The 26,756-nt window shown below is 45.2% G+C and overlaps 1 protein-coding gene across 3 annotated transcripts; it reads right to left on the bottom strand.

Annotated features, from left to right (window-relative positions):
- Positions 1-4,321: 4,321 nt before the first annotated feature.
- slc8a2a (solute carrier family 8 member 2a) lies at positions 4,322-26,353 on the bottom strand. Of its 3 annotated transcripts, none has more exons than XR_013780157.1 (13): positions 26,159-26,353; positions 16,910-17,321; positions 16,668-16,805; positions 15,857-16,084; positions 15,486-15,767; positions 14,661-15,095; positions 13,701-14,062; positions 12,031-12,134; positions 9,924-10,036; positions 7,902-8,001; positions 6,761-7,021; positions 4,951-5,623; positions 4,322-4,342 (listed from the first exon to the last, which is right to left on the bottom strand). XR_013780157.1 is itself a non-coding variant. In XM_079356293.1 (12 exons), exons 2-12 carry the CDS (start codon positions 17,249-17,251, stop codon positions 5,247-5,249), a joined length of 2,742 nt encoding a protein of 913 aa, XP_079212419.1. In that variant the 5' UTR covers positions 17,252-17,321; positions 26,159-26,353; the 3' UTR covers positions 4,791-5,246. The 3 variants fall into 3 exon arrangements, 1 of the variants encoding a protein (XP_079212419.1); XR_013780158.1 differs by lacking the exon at positions 4,322-4,342 and adding an exon at positions 4,367-4,382; XM_079356293.1 differs by lacking the exon at positions 4,322-4,342 and having other exon boundaries at positions 4,791-5,623.
- Positions 26,354-26,756: the final 403 nt, after the last annotated feature.

The following is a 26,756-nucleotide window of genomic DNA, read 5'->3' as shown; positions in this document are numbered from 1 at the left end:
AGGGAGAACTTTGAGTAACGGATCAAATTGAAGACTCTGTGTTATTTTTTTTAATTATCGATAGCTATTTGTTAGAGCCTCTAAATACACGCTGATCGACCATACTCCCTGAAATAGCAACTTAATCTACACATGGGGAAGGTAGTTTAGTTTTCCGAAAAATGCGACCAGTCACAACACTTTTAAGATCTGTAACAGGACAATGCTGAACCAATTATTGTCTTGTTTCCCATGACCATGAACGCATCAGTAAGGCGCCACACGTTTCCTTATTGGTAGATTCGCCCTGTCAATCATTTACAATACCCAGTCCTCTCGAAGAGGAGGCGGGGTTTAACCTTAGGTGAGATATTTTAAAGGGTCCAAGCGCTGAAGCCTGCTCACCTGTAAGGCCCGAAATGTGCTCAACGTTCGTACCAAACGGACACGTACGCGTTCTGATTGTCTGTTTTGTTTGTTTGTTTGTTTGTTTTAAATAATTTTTTAATTTTTAACTCCCAACTTTATTGAAAATTTGAACAGCTCGCGTTGTTTTTGCTTATACTCGCAAAGTCCAAACGTAACACAAGTGTCTTACCGGAGACCTCCTGTAGGGGGCAGGCAGCCTATGTCGGCACCGAGGGCAAATCCGATCCCGCCTCCAACTGTTCAGGCAGGCATGTTTGTCCTAGTGGAGTGGCTGGGTGATGTCATATAGGTGGTTATAATCACGCACCATGTCCATGAAACGCTCCTCGAACATAATTGTGTCTTGCTCCGCCATTTTTAAAAAACCTTTCCTCCCGCCTCCTATATGCACGTCACCCAAACCTCCAGGGAAACCATAGAAACCAGCGACTGTATATATTACGCCCACGAGCGCCTCTAGCAGGACTGACGATACTGCAACTTGCAGACGCGTAGTTGTACGTCGCGCATTTTGGTGCCACCACCAACGCCAGGTGCGCAAGTGCGTATCCTGCGTTGGCGGTTGCGTATCTAACGTTGAGCATATTTCGGGCCTAACGCACCTGTCACATGTGAAACCTGTGAAAACTTTATCCTAACAGACAGCTCTTCTTCAATAAGGCGAGATGGAAGTTTTCCATTTGCTGAATGGCTCTAACAACTTTTTTTTTTTTTTAAGTTAGTTATTACATTTTCATGTAATTAGCTGATTTTTATTAATATTAAAACATTTTAAATTTTTTAAAATAAATTAAAAAATACCTTTGTGGCCTTCTTTTCAGGTCCAACGTCATGTCGTACCTCATATGAAACCTGTATCAGTTGGTTACGTGCCATTGGATGTCACCTTTTTGCCGTCTGTTTTTATTTGTAATAAATTGGTGAGCTCGCTTTAACTAATGTCAAACTCTGTAAACACCTTCGTTCACAATTTAAGTCTGCTTTCATCCATATTTTTAATGTACTTCATTATTTCCATTTTTAGTTCTTTCTTATAATTACAAATTCTAAAACCGCTTCTTCTCAATGATGAGAAATTAACTTGAAAATAAATAAACTCATATTTCGGAGTTGCTGTGAGCCCATTTTTGCTCAAGCATAAATCAAATCTGAGGAGACAAAAAAATAACTTGAAGCTTCAATTTGTTATATTTGGTTGATCTAGAGGAATAAAGATAAATAAGAATATTAGCGATAGCCTGTAAGAAGTCTATAACACAGAACTGGTTGAAGAGGGAGGTACCCAGTGTAGATTTTAATCTGCAAACACAAAATGAGGTTTTTTTAAATTGATCTTTTTTTTTTTGGACTGTTATTACATTAATTTATTTACCTTCTTCTTTACTCTTTTTTGCATCTTTTTTTAACTGCAGGTGTTCACCAGTCTCCTTATGTTATATTTTTTTCTCTTTCACTAGAGGTCTTCATGTTCATTGTTTGAATGTTTGCTCGTTTATCAGTACAATCAATAAAAAGTAAATAAAAAAACAGGGTGTGTGATGACAGATCCAAATGAGACACAATCACTTAAAATTTCAATGTAATTATGACAAGGTACAATAAATTACAATCGCTCTCTCCAATGCATGACATTTCAAATACATTACAATACATGTCATTACACCGTTGATAAATAAACAGTTCAGACTTCAGAGGTGAATGAATCCCTTTCAAAAAGTCACACGCACTGGCAGATATACTACATACAATTATAATGTCATGTCATTATTCGATCATCAAAAAAATCACTGCTCTTCATTTGTTTACGAGTGATATATTTCAACCATGTGGGTCCATGTAGTGCATTTGTCATATTTACTTTGAGCAATGATTAAAGAGATTCAAACTCAAAACCTTTCATCTTCTCTTTCAGACTTTTAAATAAAATCAGTTTTTGTTTTAGATCAACCCGTGGGGAAATACTTGCTTCTGATTGGCTTGCAACTCGAACACTTTCAGTTAACAGCATCTAAACGTGTGCACAGAAAACTCTTCAACACCTCCTGTGTAACAGAACAAACGATGAGTCAGCGCTTTCTGAAAACCAACTTTAAAGTCTGAGCGCTGTGGATTCCTGTGATCGACTCCACCGCTGAGCAACAACATGATCAAGAAAGAGGACTGCAGTAAAATTAAAGGAGATTCACTTTGTAAGATATGGATGAACCAGACAGCCAATCACACGACAGGAAGAGTTAGTCCTCGTGGCAACGTCGATAGTTCCCTCCTGTTCCCCTCTGATGAAGAGGAAATTATCCACCCACACTTGGTGACAAAGCGTCAACTATATGGACATTTAGCCCCGCCCCTTACTTCCTTTAGCAACAGTCTGGTTTTTTTCACCTGAAACTGGTTTTATGAAGTGCTTTTACTGGTTTAACTTTGTCAGTCTTAAAAGAGGAGGAGCCAGTGAACAGTCAGCTCGAGTGTGTTTTAAGGAGTCGCAGAGAGTGAGAGAGGAATTGAATCAGCTTCAAGCTAACCTTTTAAAAAAAAAAGCACTTTAAATGTTGAACCTGTATTCATAAATGATCATGACGACGATCTACAAACTGGCAAATTGATCTGGTCACGTGAAAGATGCTTATTGATACTTTAAAAAAAATTTGCTTTATTGCCGGGCTCTGTGATAATTTCAACAAAACAAATAGTGTTGTTTATTTCATGTTCTTATTTTAGAGGGGGCTTTTTGAGACGACTTCAGCACACATATCTATTTTCTCATTTAATCACGACATGAGGAATCAGCCTGCGAGGAGAAAGGAAACTTCAGATCCAGGTAAGGATCCTTCAGGTGTCTCAGTCTGCATCGAGCAAAATCTAGAAACATCACAGAGAAATAAAGACAGGTTTCCTTTTCTGAATGAAATGTCTCACTGTGTGTTATCAGTGTTATCACTGTGTATTAAAACTGATCAGAACTGTCCTGCAGGCAGGGTCCGAAATTCACCTCTTTGACTCACCGGCCAAGGTGGCGGTGGATGAAAAACTTCACCGGGCCAAACTAAAAAATCGTGTTTTTGTGTCACATCTGTTACATTTAACTGAGAAAGCTTCATGATCCGTTCAGACTGAATCATTTAATCAGATCAGGAGAAATTGAAAAATATATTTGCTTGTCTTTATTTATTAAATATGTAGTTCCCCCCCTCCCCCCAACATTACAACACTAACTAAAAGTAAGTTTTCTCTTCATTTATCTCTAACAGCTTTGACAGCCTGCCCGTTATTAGTCTGTGTCTGCTCCTGCTTAGCGTGCAGTGTTACAGACTAAGAGGAGGCTGCTCTCGTTATGTTAGCTGCAGACACGGTGAGAGGAGGCTGCTCTCGTTACGTTAGCTGCTGACACGGTGAGAGGAGGCTGCTCTCGTTACGTTAGCTGCTGACACGGTGAGAGGAGGCTGCTCTCGTCTCGTCACGTTAGCTGCAGACACGGTGAGAGAAGGCTGCTCTCGTCTCGTCACGTTAGCTGCAGAAACTGTGAGAGGAGGCTGCTCTCGCTACGTTAGCTGCAGACACGGTGAGAGGAGGCTGCTCTCGTCTCGTCACGTTAGCTGCAGACACGGTGAGAGGAGGCTGCTCTCGTCTCGTCACGTTAGCTGCAGAAACGGTGAGAGGCTGCTCTCGTCTCGTCACGTTAGCTGCAGAAACGGTGAGAGGAGGCTGCTCTCGTCTCGTCACGTTAGCTGCAGAAACGGTGAGAGGAGGCTGCTCTCGTCTCGTCACGTTAGCTGCAGAAACGGTGAGAGGCTGCTCTCGCTACGTTAGCTGCAGACACGGTGAGAGGAGGCTGCTCTCGTCTCGTCACGTTAGCTGCAGAAACGGTGAGAGGAGGCTGCTCTCGTCTCGTCACGTTAGCTGCAGAAACGGTGAGAGGCTGCTCTCGTCGCGTTAGCTGCAGACACGGTGAGAGGAGGCTGCTCTCGTCACGTTAGCTGCTGATACGGTGAGAGGAGGCTGCTCTCGCTACGTTAGCTGCAGACACGGTGAGAGGAGGCTGCTCTTGTCACGTTAGCTGCAGACACGGTGAGAGGAGGCTGCTCTCGCTACGTTAGCTGCAGACACGGTGAGAGGAGGCTGCTCTTGTCACGTTAGCTGCAGACACGGTGAGAGGAGGCTGCTCTCGCTACGTTAGCTGCAGACACGGTGAGAGGAGGCTGCTCTCGCTACGTTAGCTGCAGACACGGTGAGAGGAGGCTGCTCTCGCTACGTTAGCTGCTGACACGGTGAGAGGAGGCTGCTCTCGCTACGTTAGCTGCTGACACGGTGAGAGGAGGCTGCTCTCGCTACGTTAGCTGCAGACACGGTGAGAGGAGGCTGCTCTCGCTACGTTAGCTGCTGACACGGTGAGAGGAGGCTGCTCTCGTTAAGTTAGCTGCAGACACGGTGAGAGGAGGCTGCTCTCGCTACGTTAGCTGCAGACACGGTGAGAGGAGGCTGCTCTCGCTACGTTAGCTGCAGACACGGTGAGAGGAGGCTGCTCTCGTTACGTTAGCTGCAGACACGGTGAGAGTGAATCCGTTTCGTACGAATCGACTGTGTGCTGATGAGTCTCAGCGTGTTACAGTGATGCTGACAGCAGAGAGAGGAGCAGGAAGAAGTAGATATAGAAAACCTGTTTAGACGTTTGATGACTACCCGCCATGTGGCGCATAGCCCTCTGAAATCTGCTCGCCAAACGGAAAATCGACCCACATTTGGCGCTTGGTGGGTGTTAATTTGGGACCCTGCGTGCAGTGTTGTGAATGAACCATGGCAGACGTTGTTGTTGATGGTCGTTGGTCCGACGCCCCTCTCTCTTAGAAGCCTTGAATATGGCAATAGGCCTCCAAGCTGGAGAACAGGATGTAGAGGAACCAGAGTCCGAAAAAGAGCAATGAGGTCAGGATCTTGGGGATCCGTGGGCCCCCCAGCTCGCCCCCTACGGACGGCCTCCGGCGCAGCATCAACACCCCCATAGAGAAAAAGGCAAAAATGGTGAAGAGGGTCACGGAGAAGGCCAGCGAGCCGGGGTCCACGCGGAACACCTTACCTTTGACCTCCCAGTACACGGCGGCCACAGACCAGGCCAAGCCGATACCCAGAAACACATTTACGGCGTTACTTCCCGTCACGTTGCCGATACACGCGTCTGCATACTGGTCCTGAGTGGCCGCCACTTTACTGGCAAAGGTGTCTGAAAAAAAAGACAGTAAAGAAAATATAGCTCAGTAATCTGATCCAACACGTGTTGTAGTGCGGCGTACTGAAGCACACTACGGACTCTAACATGAGACACAGACAGCTAAACAGAGTGTGTGAGTGCACGTTAAGCTCTTTGTTTACATTTTCGGCCTCGACACCAAAATGCACTGTGACATCACAAACTGGGACAGTGACATCACATCGCAGAATTACAGTTTGTAAAGAGCTAAAGGAAACAAGCCTTCTTGTCACTCAGTTGACATTTTCCTGAAGACTTTTTTATTTTATTTATTTTTTATCGTCTCATTCATCGACTCTGAAGCAGCTACCTTCTTCAGGTTTGTTTTTACATTTTTTAAAACTTTATTTTTCCCCGTGGGGATTCAAAGGCACAGAGAAGCGATTGATCACAGGAGCAACGAGGCCAGGATCTTGGGCATTTCAGGGGTTAAGTGTCTTGCCCAAGGACACATCAGCTGGGGATAGAACCCTCGACCTTCCAGTTGAGACTACCAACAGAACCACAGCCACCCCTTGATTTCTGTCAGGCTCCATTCAGAATCCGATCTAACTGACTGACTGTCCACAAGTGACCAGATCTGCCCGCCTGTATTGACGAGGTCTGATCCACATTGGTTTCTATGGTAACAGGAAATACCACAAATCCATGTCAAATGGATGACAGAGAAGTGTGTCTATTTCTGTCCGTCCGTTTGTTGTGATTCTTGTTGTTTTCTTTCACTTCCTGCTCACTGGATCTACGTCGTCGTCGATGGCGTCGTCGATGGCGTCGCGTTGAGAGTGACGAAGCGACCAAGACGTTCAGATTGAGTTGCATTCAAAACCACCTGTTTGTGTGGTTTGAATCAGAATTATAAAAACAATCTGATATCACGTGACTTTTTGTGCCCAGACTGGCAAAAAAACAAACTACATACAATCAAACATAAAAGTCTTTAAAAGTAGAGCAGGACTAGACAACACTAACACACCAGACTGAACTGGATGTGTTCGTGCCTCTACATGTGATTAAAGGGCTGCTCATCAACAAGGACTAAGGTCAACTCTCTCATCCAATCAGAGTCTCTTCTCGCTGGGAGAAACAAGAGGCCATGTTAGAATCACTGACCAGGAAGTGAGGTCCCCAGAGCCACAAAGACCACGGCGGTGACGGTGTCTCTTAGGCCGACGGTGCAGCCGAAGTGAGACGCCAGGTCTCCGATGACGGCCGTCAGGATGCCGATGACGGAGATGGATACCACGAAGCACGCCCAGCCGTTCCAGTACTCCGTTGGCGGGACGAAAGCAAACAGAATCTTCCAGAAAACGCACAAGATGTGCATGAAATAGTCGAAGCAGTTCGGCATGCGCTGCTCCTCGTCTCCATCACCTGTTTTAGAGAAGACACAGAGGGGATGCAGTCACGCCGCCAGGTACGAGGCGTCGTCACACAGAGTGCAGATACATGATCATCAAGTCCCCAATCATTTCATTCATTTTTATAGGTCTCCTTTTGGTCAGCATCAGGGGGAGAGTCTTACCCACGACATGAAACAATATACTGTTTTTAAATTGACAGACTTTAAAGGGGACATGTTGTGAAAAATCCACTCTTACAGTGATTTTAAACATTTATCTGGGTAACCTGAGTGTCTATAAACACACGTGTGAAATAAATCCATCCAGTCGTTTGTTTGTGGTCTGCTTCAGTCTGACCACACAGAGAAAAACGCTCTGTTTCAAATGTTCTCAGTTTGTGACATCACAAGTTGGATTCTGTTAAATAAGCCCCTCCCCTCTCCTGGTATCTCCTTCCATGGACTCCACCTCCAAACTAGAGATAAACTTTTACACAGGTCGGCCATTTTTACTCTCTCTCCAGAGGAGTGGTCTACTGGGAAAACTGGGCGGGGCTTATTGCATTTAAAGAGACACACACACCAAAACGGAGCGTTCAGAGAGAGCTGGTTTCTACAGGGTCACAAACCTCCTCTGCTGCTTGATTCATGTTATATTTGGACCAAAGCTCAGAAAGAGAGCACAGGGGGATTGTTTGAAAAGGAGGATAATATGTCCTCTTTAAAGTTTGGACGGATTTAAGACCGCACAAATAATGAATAAAACAAATCATAAACTGCTTCCTGCCTGTTCAGAGACAGACAGCGGGGTTAAAACTTTAGAGGGAAAATAAACTTGAAACTAAATAAATTGTATCGTGAGTTGGGTGAATCGTTGCATCTCTACATCAGAAGTTGAAAGTCTTCACCGACCTGAACTGACCGACATGGCCTCGATGAACTGCTCTCTCCAGGAGTGCGTGCCGAGCACCTCGGCCAGGTTCGTGTCCTTCAGCAGTTTGTCGACTGTGTTCTGAAAGAAAACATGAACGCCTGTTTGTTACGCCTGTAGAAACAGTCTCCCACATGTTTCCTGTTCAGTTTGCTGAACTGGATTTCGTCGTCTCAGAACGCGATCTAAAACCTTCAACCTGCTGCTCTGACACTGTGCATAAATAATCAAATGATTCTCAGTTTCTGTGTGTTATGAAACTGTGGCCCTCTTTAAATCAACGACGGGTAAAAGAGAGGATGTGTGTTACAAAAACCTTTTGCATGTTGATTTAAAAGGAGAGTTTGACACACAAGCAGAACAGCTACAAAGCCACGACATGCTTGACTGTCTAACAGAGTTTGAGTAAACCGACACAGCACACGTGGATGGATGCACACAAACACAAACTGCTTCGCTTCAAATCCATGCATGATGACAGACGTTCAAAACGGAGGAGGAGATGATGTGAATTTTTATGCAGTTTTCCATCAACAGTAAAATAAATGAGAAGAGGTCACAACACACGGCGTGCTGACACAAACTGTACCTGGTCCAGAACTCCATTGAGAGTCTGATGTGTTAGAAGGTGCAAGGTGAATAAAAACAAGAACACGCGTCAGAACATCCTCGACCTTTGAAATGCATTTACATGTTAAAGCTTTTAACTGTGCGTCTCTTTAAAGCTCTTCTTCTTCTTGTTCTGGTTTTAGATTCTCTTCAGTGTTTTCAGGTGTCTTCTGCATGTTTAGTCACATCTATGTGCACAAATTCAAATTCCGCGGAAACGTCTTCTCCTACATCTTCCTGTTAGCTGTAACAATAGCCACATGTAACACTCGGTCCCTAGCCCCCGCCATGTTGAAAATGTGTGTTGTGACATCACAAGACAATGATGTCATTGATCCAAGCTCATTGGCTCGTTGTAGCGAGCGCAAGCTCCCCTCGGACTGACTGTAGCATTCCCAATAGACTGGTGTAGTTTTAAGTCCTAAAACCAGGAAGTGAGTTAGCATTTTAGCGCCGTGGATCTAACCACTAAAAGTCAAAGTGGATTTTAAATGTGTTTGTGTTTAGACTGAAATAAGGTCTGTGGTTAACACAAGCTGAAGAGATGATGTTTAGTTAGACAACATAAACTACGTTAGCTAAGACCCCACTTGTGAATTTAAAAATTTTTATGCGAACTTTAAACGCAGGTTGCTAACAAGTAGCTAGCTGAAACTACAGTTGTTGTTGCAGACATTAAACGTCATCACGCCGGGAACTCTCTCCCTAATCCTCCTTACAGTCTCTAGTCATGTTTTTCAGTGTTCTTGTAAATATTAGGTTAACAAACAACTTATTAAGCTAACGTTTAGCTAGCTTGTGAAATCCGCAGAAAACAATATTTTGGTCTTTTTTTTTTTTTTTTTTTTTTTTTTTTTTAAAAGGTGTAGTTCGCTAGCGAATAACGTTAGCTTTTTACTTCTCTGGGCTGCATTAACTCTTCAAACTTCATATAAATGATGTTCATCTGTAAAGATTATCCCGCTGAACTAAACAGCTACACATCAGAAACGTGTGTTTGACACAGAGATTATTTTCTGCAATGATCCAAAATACAATGAAAAAATCCCATAGGGGAATTTCCGTAGGAACCACCGGCGACAGCACATGAAAACACTTTATTCTGTGATTATTATTATTATTATTATTACAGCCTTCAGTGTTTATTCAGTAACAGTGATTGTGAACGTACTTTAGCAGACACATAAATTACATATATGAAACCTAAAAAGGGCAGAAAATGGGACCTTTAACACGGCTTTGTTTGTCGAGTAGAAGAAACATAATCTTGAATGTAGAGGAGTGTTTAAACATTCAGTTGGGATACCTTTAACACAGATACGTAGGATACTAATAAAGATGTGGTTCAACCTAAACTGATCCAACCTGTCGTCTGCACCTTCACTTAAACGCACCTTAAAGTCACATGACTCCTCGATGATAACCTCCAGTCGGCTGTGTTCTCCTAAAATGGGTTTTCCCATCTCGCAGATCCTGCGTGCCTCCTCCTCCTCGGGGGTGGGCTTACCTGTCAGGTACAGAAACATATTATATTAGGTGTTGTTATTTTTGACCAAACATTAAAGAAGACAAGAAGGATTTTGTAATACGAAATAAGAAATATGTTTGAACATTTCAACAAAAGGTTCATTTCAACCATACTGTCACTTTTCTTTACATACATCTTTTCCAAATTCAAAATAAGACAAATGACAACTTCCTTGTTATTTTCAAGTTGTAAACTCTTTTTTTTTTAAACCAGAAATGTCCTTAGGCATGCGTTTAATTCATGAAGCAGGAAACCCAATCATGCAGACAAACACAACTTCACACAGCAAACCTCCAGAGATGGACTTTTTCAAAGGAGCTGTGTGCAGCGTTAAGACTTCAACCATGTGTTTCTTTCATTTTGGCCTCGCTCTCTTTGCACTTGTTGTTTGACCTTATCTTGCACATCTGCTAACTCTGCACCATTAGTCAGAAGCAGTTTGAATAAAAGCACTAAATGATAGATGTTATCAATGCTTCAGCTTTTAAATTCCCTCCTGTCGTTTGGCCTTTTAATCGTCTTTCCAAATAAATGAAAGCAGCTCAAGCCTTCAGAGTTTTCTGGAAAAGTCTGGTGATGTAAACGTGTGATTCAAAGACCCTTCATGTTAATGACACACAGAAGAGTTTCTGTGAACAGCTGATGCTGAGGCTTCCAGATTTGGAGTTTTTCAAGCGGCTGCACAGAGCACCTTGAACACGCGAGCCTCAGACTAAACCATCTTACCCTGGTTCAGCAGCAGAGCTGTGAAGACAGACACACACACTCATTAAACACCTGTATGAGAGCAGAAAACACAGTGTGACAACTCCGGCTCAGTCCACTTTATGCGAGAGCACCGGGGGCGATTCGAGGGTCTGTCGGGGCCCGAGGCAAAAACTCATCAGGGGCCCCGACAACTAGCATTTATAATTATTTCCCAGACAGATAACTCCTCTTCGTTTTCCTTCATTGATACATTTTGGTTTTCACAGGACTAACGCTGAAACACTCAGCAGGACATGGAGAGGGAGTTCTGTCAGATGGGGCCCCATCAGGGGGGCTTCCGACTGTCGTTGCAAAATTTGCACATTTTGAGGTGATGCTTTGGTTTAATGTTTGTCAGCCGTTTAGGGGCCCCCTACTGGCCTGGGGCCCCAAGCAGTTGCCTTGCCATGCCTGACGAGTCATTATGGAGAAATCTAAAAAGAGTTTTACGGCGTTATCTGACTGAAAATAAGTCACAAAGAAACCGACACGTTCTGTGATGTGTGGCCTCGGGTCCGTCTGTTTGTAAAGTGAGCACGCTTCACAGTAACATAAAGCATGTGCTGTGTTATGTACGAGAGGTCATCGTGTCCAGATGAGTGGGACCACTGGCCGCGCTGGCCAGTGGGGGAACGTCATAACGGGGGGGGGGGCGAAGGGTACGGAGGCCCAGAGTGCCCGCGCTCTAAAGCGTCTCATGATCAAACACTGGATATCAGTAGCACTAAAAATGAAGTGTGTACCGAGTGCATGCTGTATAATCAGAGCTGAGTGCTGCGATGCGACGCCTCTGTTTTAGAGACGACACTTTAACGAGAGACCTGACGAACCGTCTCACAGCAGAGAGACTCGAGATCATTGAAACCGCAACAGCAGAACCTGATACACCTGCAAAGTGCTAACTGTTAGCCTTTATTTCCACTCTTACCCAAAGACATAAATTACCGGACTTTACAATCTAATTGGTTGGTTGGCCTCCTCTAACAAGTGCAGATCGCGTTGCTGCAGCATTCTTTCAACACATAAAGAGGAAACAGGCAGCTAAAGGATCCTGAAGTCATAATTGGCTGCAGTGAAACAGAGACAGCATGTAATCTTGGGTTACGCTCTGTGACGCAGACGCCTCTGTGCCTGTTGTTATTGTTTTGCTACGTGATACGCCGTCGCTGGGTGTTTTTGATGCCGGTGTAAACAGAGGCTTTTGTTTGATGAGTGAACACACTCACCTGAGAGGCCTCGCTTCAGCCATTTGGGATCGTCGAGCACGATGAAGAAGTTCTCCTGCTTCTCGTACTCCTCCACATTTATTATGTGCACTTTTAAGACCTGACTGAAGGTATTCATTCATGCACACACACACACACACACACACACACACACAAAGACATAGCTTTATTTGTGTTTCTTAAACTGACGATACAGTTCTACTGAACACCAGGAATTAAAGGTGCATTAAGACACATTTCCTCGCTCTTTCCAACATTTACTCGGCCGTCTAAATCACATCGCAAATTCAAGTCAGCTGAATAATTAATAACGACGGCTCTTTGAATAATTCAGACTTTAACGGAGTGTGCTTTTGCTCCTCAGTGTGCCAACCGAGAACGAGCCGAACATGCAGCAACACCACTTCTAAAATACATGAACACAGGAGAGCAAAGAAAGCCCAGACACGTGCCCCCCTCCCTCAGTAGGGGGGGGGGGGGGGGGTGCTCAGCCTCTATATTGATGTCCCGCGTTATGCAATAGTCACTAAGTGCACATTTAGCACATGTGCAAACACAGATTATATAACCTGCAAATTTAATGTGAAAAGGATCTGTTGGGTTGCTGTACGTGGGGTGACGTGAGGTTCCCACACCTGATGGGGGGGGGGGGGGTATGAGGGGGGGGGATAATCCTCAGGTGTCAACTCGTCAGGTAACTCCGTCTATTAGGACCTCCTCCACCCGGAGAGTGTGACTGTTAACCCAACTCACGTGTGGAGGATCACAATTAAAGTGTTTACGATGCTGCATGTTTGAAATGACAAAAAGGTCACTTATCATTATTATTTGTTATTCCTATTTTATTATTATTAATTGTTATTAATTATTATTATTTAAGATTCATTATTATTATTAATTATTATTCCTATTTTATTATTATTAATTGTTATTAATTATTATTATTTATGATTCATTATTATTATTCTTATTACTATTTATTGTTAATTATTATTATTACTTATTAATTATTATTATTATTTATTATTAATTTTATCGTTTTATTATTATTAAATATGATGTATTCTTATTAATTCTAATTAATTATTATTCTTATTTATTATTTCTTGTTTGTGAAATGTCGGCGGATGATGAGCGTCCTCTGCCTCCTGTTTGAATCCAGATTGATTTCAGGTGAGCAGGTGTTTGGATGTAAACTCCACACAGAGAGGCTCCTCTCAGACGGGGATTCAAACCAGCAACCTCCTCGCTGTCAAGATATTCAGTGTTGCACTGATTGGGATGTTTTTGCTTCAGAGAAATTTTAAGATCAACACATCATCAACACTGGGACAATTTAAAGTTTGAAGTTCTGATTTGATTTTAGCTGTTTTAACATTTTAAATAGTAATATTTAATATATTTAATATTTACTTATTACTTTTATTTTTTTTTCTTATATTATATTTTCTTACCCTTTTTTTCAACTGGCTGCACTTCCTGTTGTATTTCCTGTTTTATCTGTATTTTGTACCTCGACACCTTTTCAAATGATTGTTCTCCCTCAACGTGTTTTCCGAGGATTTCAATAAATAAATGATCAAAGTTCATTGATCAGTAACTTTCTCCTGACGCCTTCTTCCTGGGCCGGTATAGATTGACTTACTGGCTCCTGACTGTTATTTCCTCACCTGGTCTGTTCATTGGTGAACTCCAGCTCCCCTCTGGCGTCCTCGTAGTCCACGCCAGCCTTGGCACTTCCATCCTCTGTGTGATAGGGGACAGAGACGGTCCCCCTGGAGCCCGAGTTCCTGACCACCGTGACCGTCAGCGTGCCCGTACTCTCGCTGACCCGCAGCACCTGCTGGTCGAAGGTGAAGATGCCGGCGTGGTCGTCGTCCAGGATGGTGATCGTGGCGACGAGCGGCTCCACCAGTCTTCCCTTCGGTGGACTCCCTGTCCCTTCGCTTCCGGCCTCTTCTAACCTCAGGTTCTGAAGACGCACGAAGAAGTGCTCGTCCTCCTCAAAGACGTCATCGTCCAGGATGCCCACCTGCAGAGCACAGACTGGTCAGACTCGTTTCTGAGGACAGCATGAAGGAAATGACCCGTTACAAGTCTCGGTCAGATCCGACCTAATGACTTGGGATTCTTCACTATTTTATTAAAGCTTTACGAGCAGCTTCGTCCACCGTGAATCCACAGATCTGAGTATCGCTCCCTGATGTTGAAGGCCGAGATGCTCATTTTTCTCCAGATTCACTTTTTAAGTTTTTGCTTGAAATCGTCTTTAGGTCCCGACAGAAATTGATAACTCAGGTTCTCTGAAAAGTGTGGCAGTTTGTAAACGCGTATAAACTTCGACCAATGTCTGCACTCGGTACACGTCTTATAAACCAATCACAGCCTCTCTACTCCACGCATGCACGAGCCCACACTCAAAGTGAGGGGGCGTGGCTTCAGAGGGAGCACGGAGAGGGGAGGGGCTAAGTGAAGAAGGAGCACGGAGAGAATGCTACTTTTAAAATCATGCTAGTTTTAGAAAATGAATGACTCGTGCTTTCTTCATTACGACTTTAAAGATGATTTTTAACGATCATGGATGACAGTATTTGTTTTATCTGAACAGCTGACATCGTATCCCTGCTCACCTTGATCTCTTTATGCGTCTCCCCTGGCTTAAACACCAGAGTTCCTTTAGTGAATTCATAGTCGGCGCCGGCGTTGGCGGAGCCGTTTTCTGTACAGTAGTCCACATAGAAGGTGTCCTGACCCGTCCCCCCGTCCACGACCACCCCGAGGCTCAAGGAGCCGCAGTTCTCCGTGCACTGGTACTGAGCGCTCTCAAAACAAACGTGCGAGCACGTGGCCTTGTCGGAGTCCAGAGCCCCGGAGCGGCGCGCGTGCTCGGCCGCGTGCTTCTTTAAGATGTTTCCGGCGCCGATCAGCATGCGCGTGGCCTGAACGCGGTAGAAAGCGCGGCTCTTCTTCTTCTGCACCAGGGCCGAGTAGTTAGCCATCTCAATCAGCTGGTCCAGGTCTTTGTCCGGGTGCTTCTCCTTCAGGTCTTTGAGGATCCGGACCACCTGTGCAAGAGAGGAGACGGGCTATAAGGTCATGCATCATCAGCTCACAGCTCGCACTTCCTGCACGATGTTCGACTATTCGCTCAAAAGATGGAGGGAAGAAAAGAGAGGCCGAGGTTTAAATGTGCTTTTTGTTGTATTCTGATACAAAACTCTAAAATACTAAAATTTGCTTCTTTTACTAAAATCTATTTTGCAAATCTATTTTTTGAAAGTTTTGTTTTTTTTCTGAACTTTTCTGGATTTTAATTTTCAGGACCGATCGCAGGAATCTTTCACAGGAAACTCCTCGGCCTCCTACTGATCGACTTCCTGCTGCTAAAGAATCCACTTCCTGTATACGGAGCTTCCTTGTTTATCATGCACGACTAAACGTCCTCCGGCTCTCACCTCGTCGTCGCTCTTCTGCTCCAGCTCGTTGCCGGTCTGCACAGACACCGTCACGCTGGAGGAGTTTTCAGGGCAAGCGCCCCCGTCCGGCGACTTTCCGTCCATGATTATGTCGATGCCTTTCGGGGCGAGGTCGCCCTCCATTTCCACCACGATGCCGTGCCTCTTGTCGGCGCGGTAACGCTTGTGCATGTACTTGTAGAAGAGGAGGCGGCGGTCGGCGATCCAAGCCAAGATCACGCACACGGGGAAGTAAAGCAGCGTCACGATGGCCTCCCACACCTGCTCACACGGGGGAGAGAGAAACACATGACACGCACGCTCACGAGTCATGACGCGTGTGTGCGGCGTGTAGTCACGTGGAGACGCACCTCCACGATCCCGGGCGAGATGACGGCCAGAATGAGGTAGAGCCAGATGTAGGCGAAGATGCTCCAGAAGGCCGTGATGAAGAACACTCGCAGGTGTTTGATTTTTCGGGACTCGTCGTTGGGGATCACAGACACACAGATCCCGATGATCACCAGCATGTTGAAGGCGGCGCTGCCCACGATGGTGCTCGGGCCCAGCTCGCCTGCTTCAAAGTTGTGCCCACACACCTTCAGAGACAAACAGAACATAATCAGGAATGGTTCCTCCTCCTGAAGTGGAAGAAGACCGACCTCTTTAGTTTTAGCTGGAAACTGAATCTTTTTATCTCAGTGAGTTTTGTGTCATTTTTAACCTCCAGTGTTTCCTCACTTCTGTCACTTCCTGTTTTCATTTTTTGAATCGTGGCGTTTGGGGAGGTGAGTTGTGTGGTTGCTGTTTGATTTCTCCAGAAACACTTTTTAAGATTTTTGGTTGAAATCGTCTTTAGGTCCTGAGAGGAATTAATAACTCAGGTTCTCTGAAAAATAAACATCTGCAGCAGTTTGTAAACACGTAAAAACTTCGACCAATGTCTGCACTCGGTACACGTTTTATAAACCAATCACAGCCTCTCTACTCCACGCATGCACGAGCCCACACTCAAAGTGAGGGGGCGTGGCTTCAGAGGGAGCACAGAGAGGGGGAGGGGCTGAGTGAAGAAGAAGCACGGAGAGAATGCTACTTTTAAAATCATGCTAGTTTTAGAAAATGGCCGACTCTGCTTTTAAAAGCTTCAGGTTGGACAGTGTTCATGAGAAACGCTCCGTTCACCTCGATGACAGACAGCAGGATCTCGGGTGCGGAGGAGCCCAGGGCCATGAGCGTCAGGTTGGACACGGTCTCGTTCCACACTCTCACCGTGGTCACCGTCTGCTCGCCGTTAGCTTTAGTGATGGTCACCTCTTTCTCCTGCAGGTGCAAACACACGGCGAGGAAACATGACGTCACCGTCGAGTCCTGAGAGTTGAATTAAAAAAATACACAAAGAAGGGCGGAGTCTGCAGCTGAACTACCTGAGAGGTGATCACTTCGATGGACGCCATGAAGCGGTCTGCGATGATGGAGACGCCCAGGAAGATGTACATGAGACACAGGAAGTAGACGAGCGCTCTCCCCGCCTGCTCGCCCACCGGAGGGTTGAGAGGGAGCCACACGGGCAGCAGGATGCCCGGCTTACACACCACCACGCCGGCGCACGCCTTCTTACCGCTGGAGTTGGCCGAGGACTGAGGCTGCTCGGGGCCGGACGCTCGCTCCACAAACTGCGGCCGGAAGGACGTGCAGGGGTGGGTGAGGAAGAGGAGGGAGAGGAGGAGGAAGAGGAAGGGGGGCAGGTGAACAGGGAGGGGTCCCATGGCGTCCCTGAGTGTGGGGGGGGAGGGGGGGGGCGGGGTCTCTGAGGGAGGCGCTGGGTCGGGGACTCTCCTGGAAGAGAAGAAGGAAGCGATGAAACAACTCAGATAAATAATGAGTGAAGATATCAAACATTGGAGCGATCACTTCAGAGCAGCCGCCAGCTTCATTCTGTCTTTATTATTAGTAGTATGATTATCAATATTTATTTTATGTCCTCCTCTTTTCCCGTCCTTTTGTGTTTGTTTTATTATGATTATTTATCCCTCGCCTCCCACGACACGTTAAAGTGAGTTTTCATGCTTCACAGATTTTCCGTCATTGAAGAAGAATCAGTTAAAAAATAACCGGCGGGACGGTCGAGGTGTTCACCTCCTTCTGTCGTCTGTATCTGATACGTGAGGTGTGAGTGAGGAGCCCGGACAGACGAGAGCTCAGGGGAGGCAGAGACCCCCCCGCCCCCCCCCACCCCCCCCCCCCACCACCACCTGCACAGGTGACACTGTGGGAGTTGAAACAGATATGGAGGTGCTGCATCTTTGATGGCGCCCGAGCCCTGCCAGCTCATTATGGAGTTGTGATTCAGAAACACAGCCGCATCACATTTCACTTTCCAAGGACTGCTATGGTTACCACGACCTCTGACATCGGGCCACCTTACACCGGGGGGGGGGGGGAGGGGGGGGTCACCAAGAACAACTTTCTCAGCTTCATATTGGACGACAGCAGAGAACAGTAACACGTCTTCCTGTCACGTTCACTCGTGTTGAAAGTTGTGTGTTTGTTCGAGTCTCGAGTGTGTCGTCGTGTTCGGGGTCTCTCGCTCCGTTTGACGGACTCGCTCGATGGCTGGACGCTGCGGCGCCACAAAGGCCAAATATCCGAGGCCAGAGCTGGAAGAGCTGCCGGATGCATTATTGATAAATGCATTCAGTCTAAATATAGCAGGATATCACTTCCTGTCATTTCACTTTACCAGCAGCTGTGTGAACGTCACTTCATAAAAAAATCAAATAACAAATGGACAGCTTCCTGTTCCTGCCCTTCTTCTTCCCTCCACAGGTGAACTGATTCAACTCTTTTCACATCCGGCTCCAGGAAATGTGTATTATTGATTTTTTTTTTTTAACATCAGAGACGGTCCTGATGCCACACGGTTCTCTCTCTCTCAGGTCTTTGTTCTGGCTGCTGGGGGGGGGGGGGGGTGCTGACAGGTCTGTGGTCTCCTCGTCCTCTTGGCACACAGCTGACAGCTCCTCTCCTCTTACTCGCCTCTGACACAGCCACGATCTGTCAGCACCTGTGCTAAGTGATTGCCTGGGCTTCTCTTACACTGATAGGAGGAGGAAGTTATCACCTCTAACCGTTTCATGTCTCTACCTGCAGTGTGACTGTCAGGTAGCGTCACAGCTCGTCAGCGACATGACAAAAAATGATACATAAATACACGTCGTCTTTATTTTTTTTTGCAGAATTTAAAATGTTGGGATTGATGCGACTCTTTCAGAATAAAAGCTTTTCAGGAGACTTTTATTGTGATGGGTTTGCAGGAAATGACGCAATGAGCATGACGGACGTTAAAAGTTTTTGATTCTGGCTGCTAGGCCCCGCCCACTGATCTGTGATAGGTCTGCAGCTTCAGCTGGTTTGAACAAACACGAGGAACTAGCGATGTAGTTTTAGCAATGCTAACCAGAAACGGCGTCCGATGACTCAGCATGACGAAGAGGAGCGGGATGAACGACCAATCAAAAACACAGGATACAAGGCTTCATGAAAAAGGGTGAAACGTCCCTTTAAAGGACACAATGCTCAACATGTTGTCACTTCTGCAGCTCAGGCGGACTCAGTGATTGGTCTTTTAACCTGGTGGGTTAACGAGCGCGTGGAAAACACGGCTTCGTTAAAGAGTCATCACGCCGAGTTGTTTTCACAACACGCAAACTTTTCCACAAGTTCAAAATCTCTGCAAATGTTTCACCAACTCTAAAAATGCACACACACACACACACACACACACACACACACACACACACACACACACACACACACACACACACACACACACACACACACACACACACACACACACACACACACACACACACACACACACACACACACACACACACACACACACACACACACACACACACACACACACACACACACACACACACACACACACACACACACACACACACACACACACACACACACACACACACACACACACACACACACACACACACACACACACACACACACACACACACTACAGTAGTCACTGGCTGCTCGGCTTAATGTTTGAATGCACCGACATGTGGACGGCGTGAGCCAATCAGGAGAGTCTGAATGGATCCATGTTGAACTCTTCATCCTACACGAGCAGCAGAAAGTGAAGAGAAGTCTTCATCATTACTGTACGTCATCATTTACACTGTTCAGTAAATTAACATGAAAGACTCAACAACTGACCCGCGTGCTGGCGGTCCACACCGGGGGGGTCCCGGGGCCCAAAGGCCATTTTTTTTGCAGCCCTCAACTTCAATTGAAGAATCAGAAGATTTTGTCCCGAGGTCTCGTTCTTCCTCAAATATAAAATGTTTGTTTGTTTTTAAACTGTTGTTTAACCATTTAATAACCTGAACTAAATACAGAAAGATACAAAAAAATATGTTACAAACTTGATCCTGAGAATTAATTGAAGTTTTTATTTTCCTTTTATTAAAGTGTTTTAAACCTTTTCATTCTGATCTACAAAGCCTGACTATGTTGTTTGGTTTTTTTAAATCTAGAACACAATAATTTTTCTTCACGTTATTTTTATTATTTTATTTTTAAAAGTTCCTGACAATATTATTTAAAATATTAAAAAAAGAAAAAACCGCGGGGTGATTCAAACACGACAATTTAGGCCCACAAAAAAAAAAAAAAAAAAAGTTTGGAGACTTTGCATCCAACGAGGCTGAGAGCTCGACAAGCAGACACAATTTACACTTTAACGCAGCGTATTAAAGCGTATTTAGCTGCAGTATAAACATTTAAATTGTATTTACAGCAGCTGTAGGAGAGAGACACTTCCTGATTTAAGCAGTGAGCACGGAGATGTGTGTCTAAGCGTTCATCAGATCCCTCGGTCACTCGGTCTATAAATTAACTAGCCGGCTCAATCAGTACCTGAGTGGAATTAATGAGTTTCTGTGCGAGGGGAAAGATAACCTGAGTCATGCACAGTCTCTGTTTCCCTCTGTCTCCGCAATCTGGACGGCAGCAGTGCAGGCTCGGCTGAGCAGCGGGTTTAGTTTACAGCGCGGCCGGCGCGCCGCCAGGTTCCTTATCTGCCTTCACTCACTTCACATGTATGTGCGCTTATAGCAGCAGCGCGAGTACAGGTCCTGTTAACGTGCATACAAGTCAGCAGGTGTGCAGGACCTGGAAGCCGTGTATTAAAGATAAGATATTATCTTATTGATCTCCAAGGGGAAATTCAAGCGTTGAATCAAAAAGTCAAAACAGAACCGAACTGCAACATAAATGTTGAAAAGTAGAAGAACAAACCTGACATGGTGAACTGAAGAAAGAAACACGCTTTCACATCGTTATCTTATCCATTAGTTTTTGTATTTCTGCAAATGTAAATTCCTGTTTTGAAGTTTCATTTTGGGAGTGTTTCCTAAACGCAGTGTGTAAAATCCACCTCCAGCATCGCTTCTCTTTTTTGTGTTTTGTTGCTGTCCGTTTCTTCTTCTTCATTTCTTGTTGAATAGCGGTTAGCAAACGGTTAGCATTAGCACCACTGACTGGCGTGGGGCAGTTCATCCAAAAAACAAAAACAAAAAAAAAATCGAAACCTCTAATCGTTTCCACACAGCAGTCCGGTACGGATCGGTCCAGTTTGGTTCGATCAAGCCCGATCCCATTTGTGTTTCCGGGAGGCGGCGTGTGAGCCGGATGCTGATAGCCGCTATGTAAATAGCGTCATATGATAGCAGCTAACCGCTAACTAATAAATTCAACAAGAGAAAAACGCTACACAAACAAAACCAACGAAGAAGACATCCATCAGTTCATCTCCTCTGTCATGTGACTCTTTATTACAAGAACTCATCCAGCTTTGTTTCAGAGAAGGCTGCAGTGTTTAGCTTCACCTTTTGGGATCGGCTCCACATTCTTGGCTCCCCAACGGAAGGGTCCCAAAAAGTGGGAGTCTATGGAAACGCCGCAAAACGTGCGCCGTACCGTGACGAACCGAGCCGGACCGCTCAGTGGAAACGGGGCTTTAACTTATTTCACGTGGCGGCACGTCCAATCAGCGCAATGGAAGCAAACGCCCGCCGTTTGGTCACATTTTGTTCTTCGAGAAGACGACAAATTTAAAATGCCAGTTTTTAATTTTCTACAGAAGTTGATTTCTACTTTAAAACTAAAAGGTGTCGTTTTTATTTATTACTTGATCACATGTTGTGCACTCCTTGATGAGGAAACAGATCCCGGCATGTCAGGGGAAAAAACAAATCCTCGACCGGTAATCGTCACTGAGCTCCAAAGTTCATTGATTTGAGGTAAAGTAGATATTTAGCGTGCGTCCTCTCACGGTTTCTGATGTGATGGAAATCAGTCCTGACCTCCTGTGAGCTTTAAGAACGAGTCTCCTGATCAGTTTAACTCTCTTATTTTTGTTCTGCATCGATCATAGATGTTTCACATTACACACAACCACGTAGCCAAATCAGCTCACAAGCATCCCGCATGAGGCTCAACAGGAAGTAGTGCACGGAGCCCGTGACAACAACAATACAAACACCGCCTGTAAAAAACATACAAATCAAATATAAAGGAAGAAGTTTAAATAAAATCAATAAAAATAAAAAAGTGTTGCATAAAAAGAAAGGGACAAAGAAACCCCTGTAAGACACCCAAAGTAACCCTATTAAAAAAAGGGGGCGGGGCTACATGAGGGTCTCAGTCAGACACATTTGACCCCACCTTCCATTTGTCCCCAAGTGGCTCACTGTAAGGGGGGGGGGGGGGGGGGCGAGAGGCCGCATGGGGCCGGAGGTGAGCTGGACAGAAAGAGGCTGGGAGACAAACGAATGACAAGCAGCAGACAGCAGCTCCGGAGGTTTCCATTACCTGAGACACCCTGCCCGGCCGCTGTCACCTTATAAGGAGCAGCTCAACTTCGCCGTGAACCCAGACAGAGACACCAGCGATGCAATATTCACGACGCTGACAGGAAGCACAAAAACACGGAGAAAAGACCCGACTGTGAAGTGACGGGGTCTGGTGTTTTAGGAGGAGAAAGTCTTTACTGATTACCCGAGTGTGAGTTAACACAAGCAGGATGAGCACGCACAGCTCAACTAAACACTAACCAACTTTCTTTTTTTTTTTTTTTTGTTCTGGTCCAGATTCTTTGCTCCTCCTGCTTCGGGGGCAACGATCCAGATGAGACCAACACAATGTTAGCAGCGTATGCAGAGACAGCCAGCGGGACCTGAATACACAATGAGAGTCAGTGAAAACAAAACAGGTCACCAGAGCACTGACACACACACACACACACACACACACACACACACACACACACACACACACACACACACACACACACACACACACACACACACACACACACACACACACACACACACACACACACACACACACACACACACACACACACACACACACACACACACACACACACACACACACACACACACACACACACACACACACACAGTTTATAGAGGACAAGCTGCAGTCATCTCACACATGAAGTTTAAACTGGACGTGATCTGTTCAAAACAAATAATCAAAGATCGGAGCAGGCTCACCAAACGAGACCGCGATCTGTTCTTAAAGGGACAGTACGTCACTTTGTCACGTCATTAAAAGGTGTTTTACGGCCTGATATTGAATATTAATATTAAAATGAGACGTTCACAGTCGATCTGTGTCGCCTGTTTAACTTTTTATTTTTTTGATAAACCCGGGTTCGAAGTGGCGTTGTGTGTGCGCGTTGTCAGATTCAGATTCTTGTTGTTCCACGATGATATAAAAAATGCTTCGTGCTGATGAGAGTCAGACATACAGCGATGTGAAACGGCCTTCCCACGGCTGAACAAGGATTTGAACCTGCCGGTGACCCCGTGCTCAAACTTGTTTTTAAAGGCCGATGAAAATAAGGTAGTGAAACAGCCGCATGGTGCAGAAAGCAGCGACTTCATGAGTCAGAGAGTGAAAGCTCAGCACTTTGAAAACATCGTCTTACTTTAACCAACAAAACAACGTCCAGGAAGACCAATCAAACTTTAAACCAATTAAGACCACTTCTCCAGCTCTGCCCTTGAGCAAGGCAGCAAACCCCCCAGCAGCTCAGGGGCCGCCTCCTGTGGTCTACTTCTCAGAGGGTCACGATTGGATGTTTTGGATCTATATGCATGGTTCACTTTTACAAACAATCAGCAGGATTTAAACCCTTCAAAGGATGTTATATTTCTGCAGCGGCGGCGGCAGCAGCGGCGGTAACCCCGGAACAGGAAGTGGACCGGTCCAATGTCTTAATGGACTTTCCTGCATCGATGCAGAATCTTTCAACAAAGCATCTCGATGCATCACCCGCCACCGCACTCTGACATCATGTGTGTGTGTGTGTGTGTGTGTGTGTGTGTGTGTGTGTGTGTGTGTGTGTGTTCCTCCTCCCCTTACAAATCTCTAACAAGCTGAAGCAGCGTGATGAGAGTCACTCAGAGAGGACGGAGGCCGGTGATCGTGGAGGACATGTGAGAGAAACGTGAGGTGTAGCGTGCTCCGCCCCCCCCCCCGTGTGACGGCGTGCATTCTGGGCTCCTGCACACAAAGCTGCAGCGTTGGTTTACCTGAGGTGTCACAGAAGAGGAGCAGCAGGGAGGGTTACATTTCAGGATAAGTATCAGTGAGCTTGCTTGGATTTAACTTCTCAACCTCGACACGTATTGTCTTCCTCCGGGACGACGAAGACAACGTGGGCTCGCCAGCGCGGGCTCGCCAGCGTGGGCTCGCCAGCGCGTCTCTGGAGGTTAAAATCCCGTTCATTTACATTTGATTATTAGCCTTAATGACAAAAGAATCCAAGGTAGACGACAGCACGAGCTACCTGAGAGTAAAAGCATCGAATGATATGAACCTCGTTTTAAGACAAACATCTGTTCACGAGATCGGAGCAAAGAATGTGGCTACGAGTGTCACAGCGACGTCTCTGATTGGCTGAGCTTAAAAGGTAGCGTGGCATTATTTCCCGCCCCGTGGCGCCGTATCCGAGCAGATATTGTCCACAACACAAACTACAAGTTAGTTCAACACTTAAACTCTACGACGACGACTAAAGTCACTTTTAAGAAGAAGCGACAGCATTTGCAATGGATTGTGGGATGGGTAGCTCCTCGACTTGAGACAAAAAATATGTACGACATCTTGTACCTTTTTCTCTGTTTGTTTGTTTTTTTTTAAATGCCGTTTTGGCGTTTCTCTGGTCACGAGTATCCGGGTCGTTGGACGTCTTGTTTCCAGGCGCTGATCTGTTAAAGTCAGGCCTGTTCTTCAAAACTAGCATGATTTTAAAAGTAGCATTCTCTCCGTGCTCCTTCTTCACTCAGCCCCTCCCCCCTCCGTGCTCCCTCTAAAGCCACGCCCCCTCACTTACATGCACGAGCGCCATTGGTCCAGAGTGTGGGCTCGTGCATGCGTGGAGAAGAGAGGCTGTGATTGGTTGATAAAACGTGCAGAGTGCAGACATTGGGCGACGTTTTTTACGCGTTTACAAACTGCTGCAGATTATGGATTTTTTTTTCTTTTTTTTTTCAGAGAACCGGAGTTATTAATATCTGTCAGGACCTAAAGACACATTTTAATCAAAATCTTGTGAAGTGTTTCCGGATAAAACCTTTAATATGAGGATTTGGTTAAAAATCAATGTACATCCAGGACCATAAAAAATAAATAAATAAATTATTGTGAGTTAAAAAAGTGAAACAATATGTTCAAACAATTACAACATCGTCCTGCCTCTGGACTGTGTCTACAGCACACCTGCTGTGTCACACATCACCTGTGTGTGCAGACGGGACACATATGCAAAGAGTTAGCCTCGAACAGCAGCACAGGGGAACCCACGACTCCTCTGAAATTTGAATTTGTGTTATTTAAATGAGACCATTCACACTTAGTGCCTTACAAAGCGTCGCATGCGTTACTGCTGTGAATACAAAGAAAGTCAAAGTGAGAGAAACTGAAAGGAATGATCTGCCCATGTTATCTTCATGTGATCAGAACTCACAGCACAGAGACTTTTAAGGCCAACACTCAGTTTAGTCACAGAAACAGTCAAATAAAATATAATGTCAACAAATATCAAGGAGTTATTTAAATGTACAAAATAATAATAAAAGGTCAAATGTAACATGCAGGTGAGAGTCTGCACCTGCTCATCTTATTATTGTTATTATTCTTATATTATTATTTACCTTTGTCTTATGTTACATGTCGGCATGTAGCAAACAGTAAGGTCCTTTACCTGCTGTTTGTCTCGCGATAAAACCTGTTCTGAATTGACGCTATTCAAATAAAGACTGATTGATTGATTGATTGATGATTGATTGACATGTTCGGAATAAAGAAAGAAATGACAGAAAAAGTTGTAGGAGGAGAAGCAGCATCTTTTTAACCGGAGGATGCTCGACTAACTGAAGTTTTCTTAATTAACAGGTGTAACGTCTTTGTTTTTAATGACTGAAGTTTCCTCGTCAGTATCTCAGCTCGTTGATGTTTTATTAGTATTGACGGTTTATTAGTTATTATAAACTCTTTATCAATCACGAGGGCGTCGCCGTTAGTCGGTAAACACACCGTTATTCGTGTCTTACCTTCAGCTGGATGGCACGGCTCCACCGGACGCGGGCATCGCCTCTGGAACGGCCGGAAACATCAAACACACCGCCGAAACAGAGAGAACGGTCCCGGTGTGGACTCAGTGAGGGAACTCTGCCGGTAACTCACATACTCTAACTACCGGAGAGAGAGAGAGAGAGGGAGAGGGAGAGAGAGAGAGAGAGAGAGGGTCCACGCGGAGGAGGAGGAGGAGGAGGGAGTGCTGCGTTCAGGGCCCCCAGTAGAACAGTTTCTATTTCATGACTATTCAGCCCTCACTAACAGAAACTTTGGGATCCGCTGAATAATTAAAAGACAAAAAGTTTTGCTGTATCATTGAAAAAGCATGTCTACAAACTGGGACCTCAAAATACAAAATGTTGCCCCCCTCTGGTTTAAATGTTCGTTGTCAGAAGTCTAAAATATGGACGTCAGGCATTTAGTTTCATTTTCATCAGGCAACTTAAATAGTTTAAATTTAGGAGTGAGCATCTTGTCCTTGTTATTTTCGAGGGTACTTGAAAGCAGCACAAGCAGTGATTATTGCGCAGCTGCGAGGCTCGTGCACACTTCAGTGACTAGTTTACCTGATTG

Source organism: Symphodus melops, assembly GCF_947650265.1.
Source record: "Symphodus melops genome assembly, chromosome: 11".
NCBI classification, from domain to species: Eukaryota; Metazoa; Chordata; class Actinopteri; order Labriformes; family Labridae; genus Symphodus; species Symphodus melops.
This window is presented reverse-complemented; position numbering and strand designations above follow the sequence as displayed.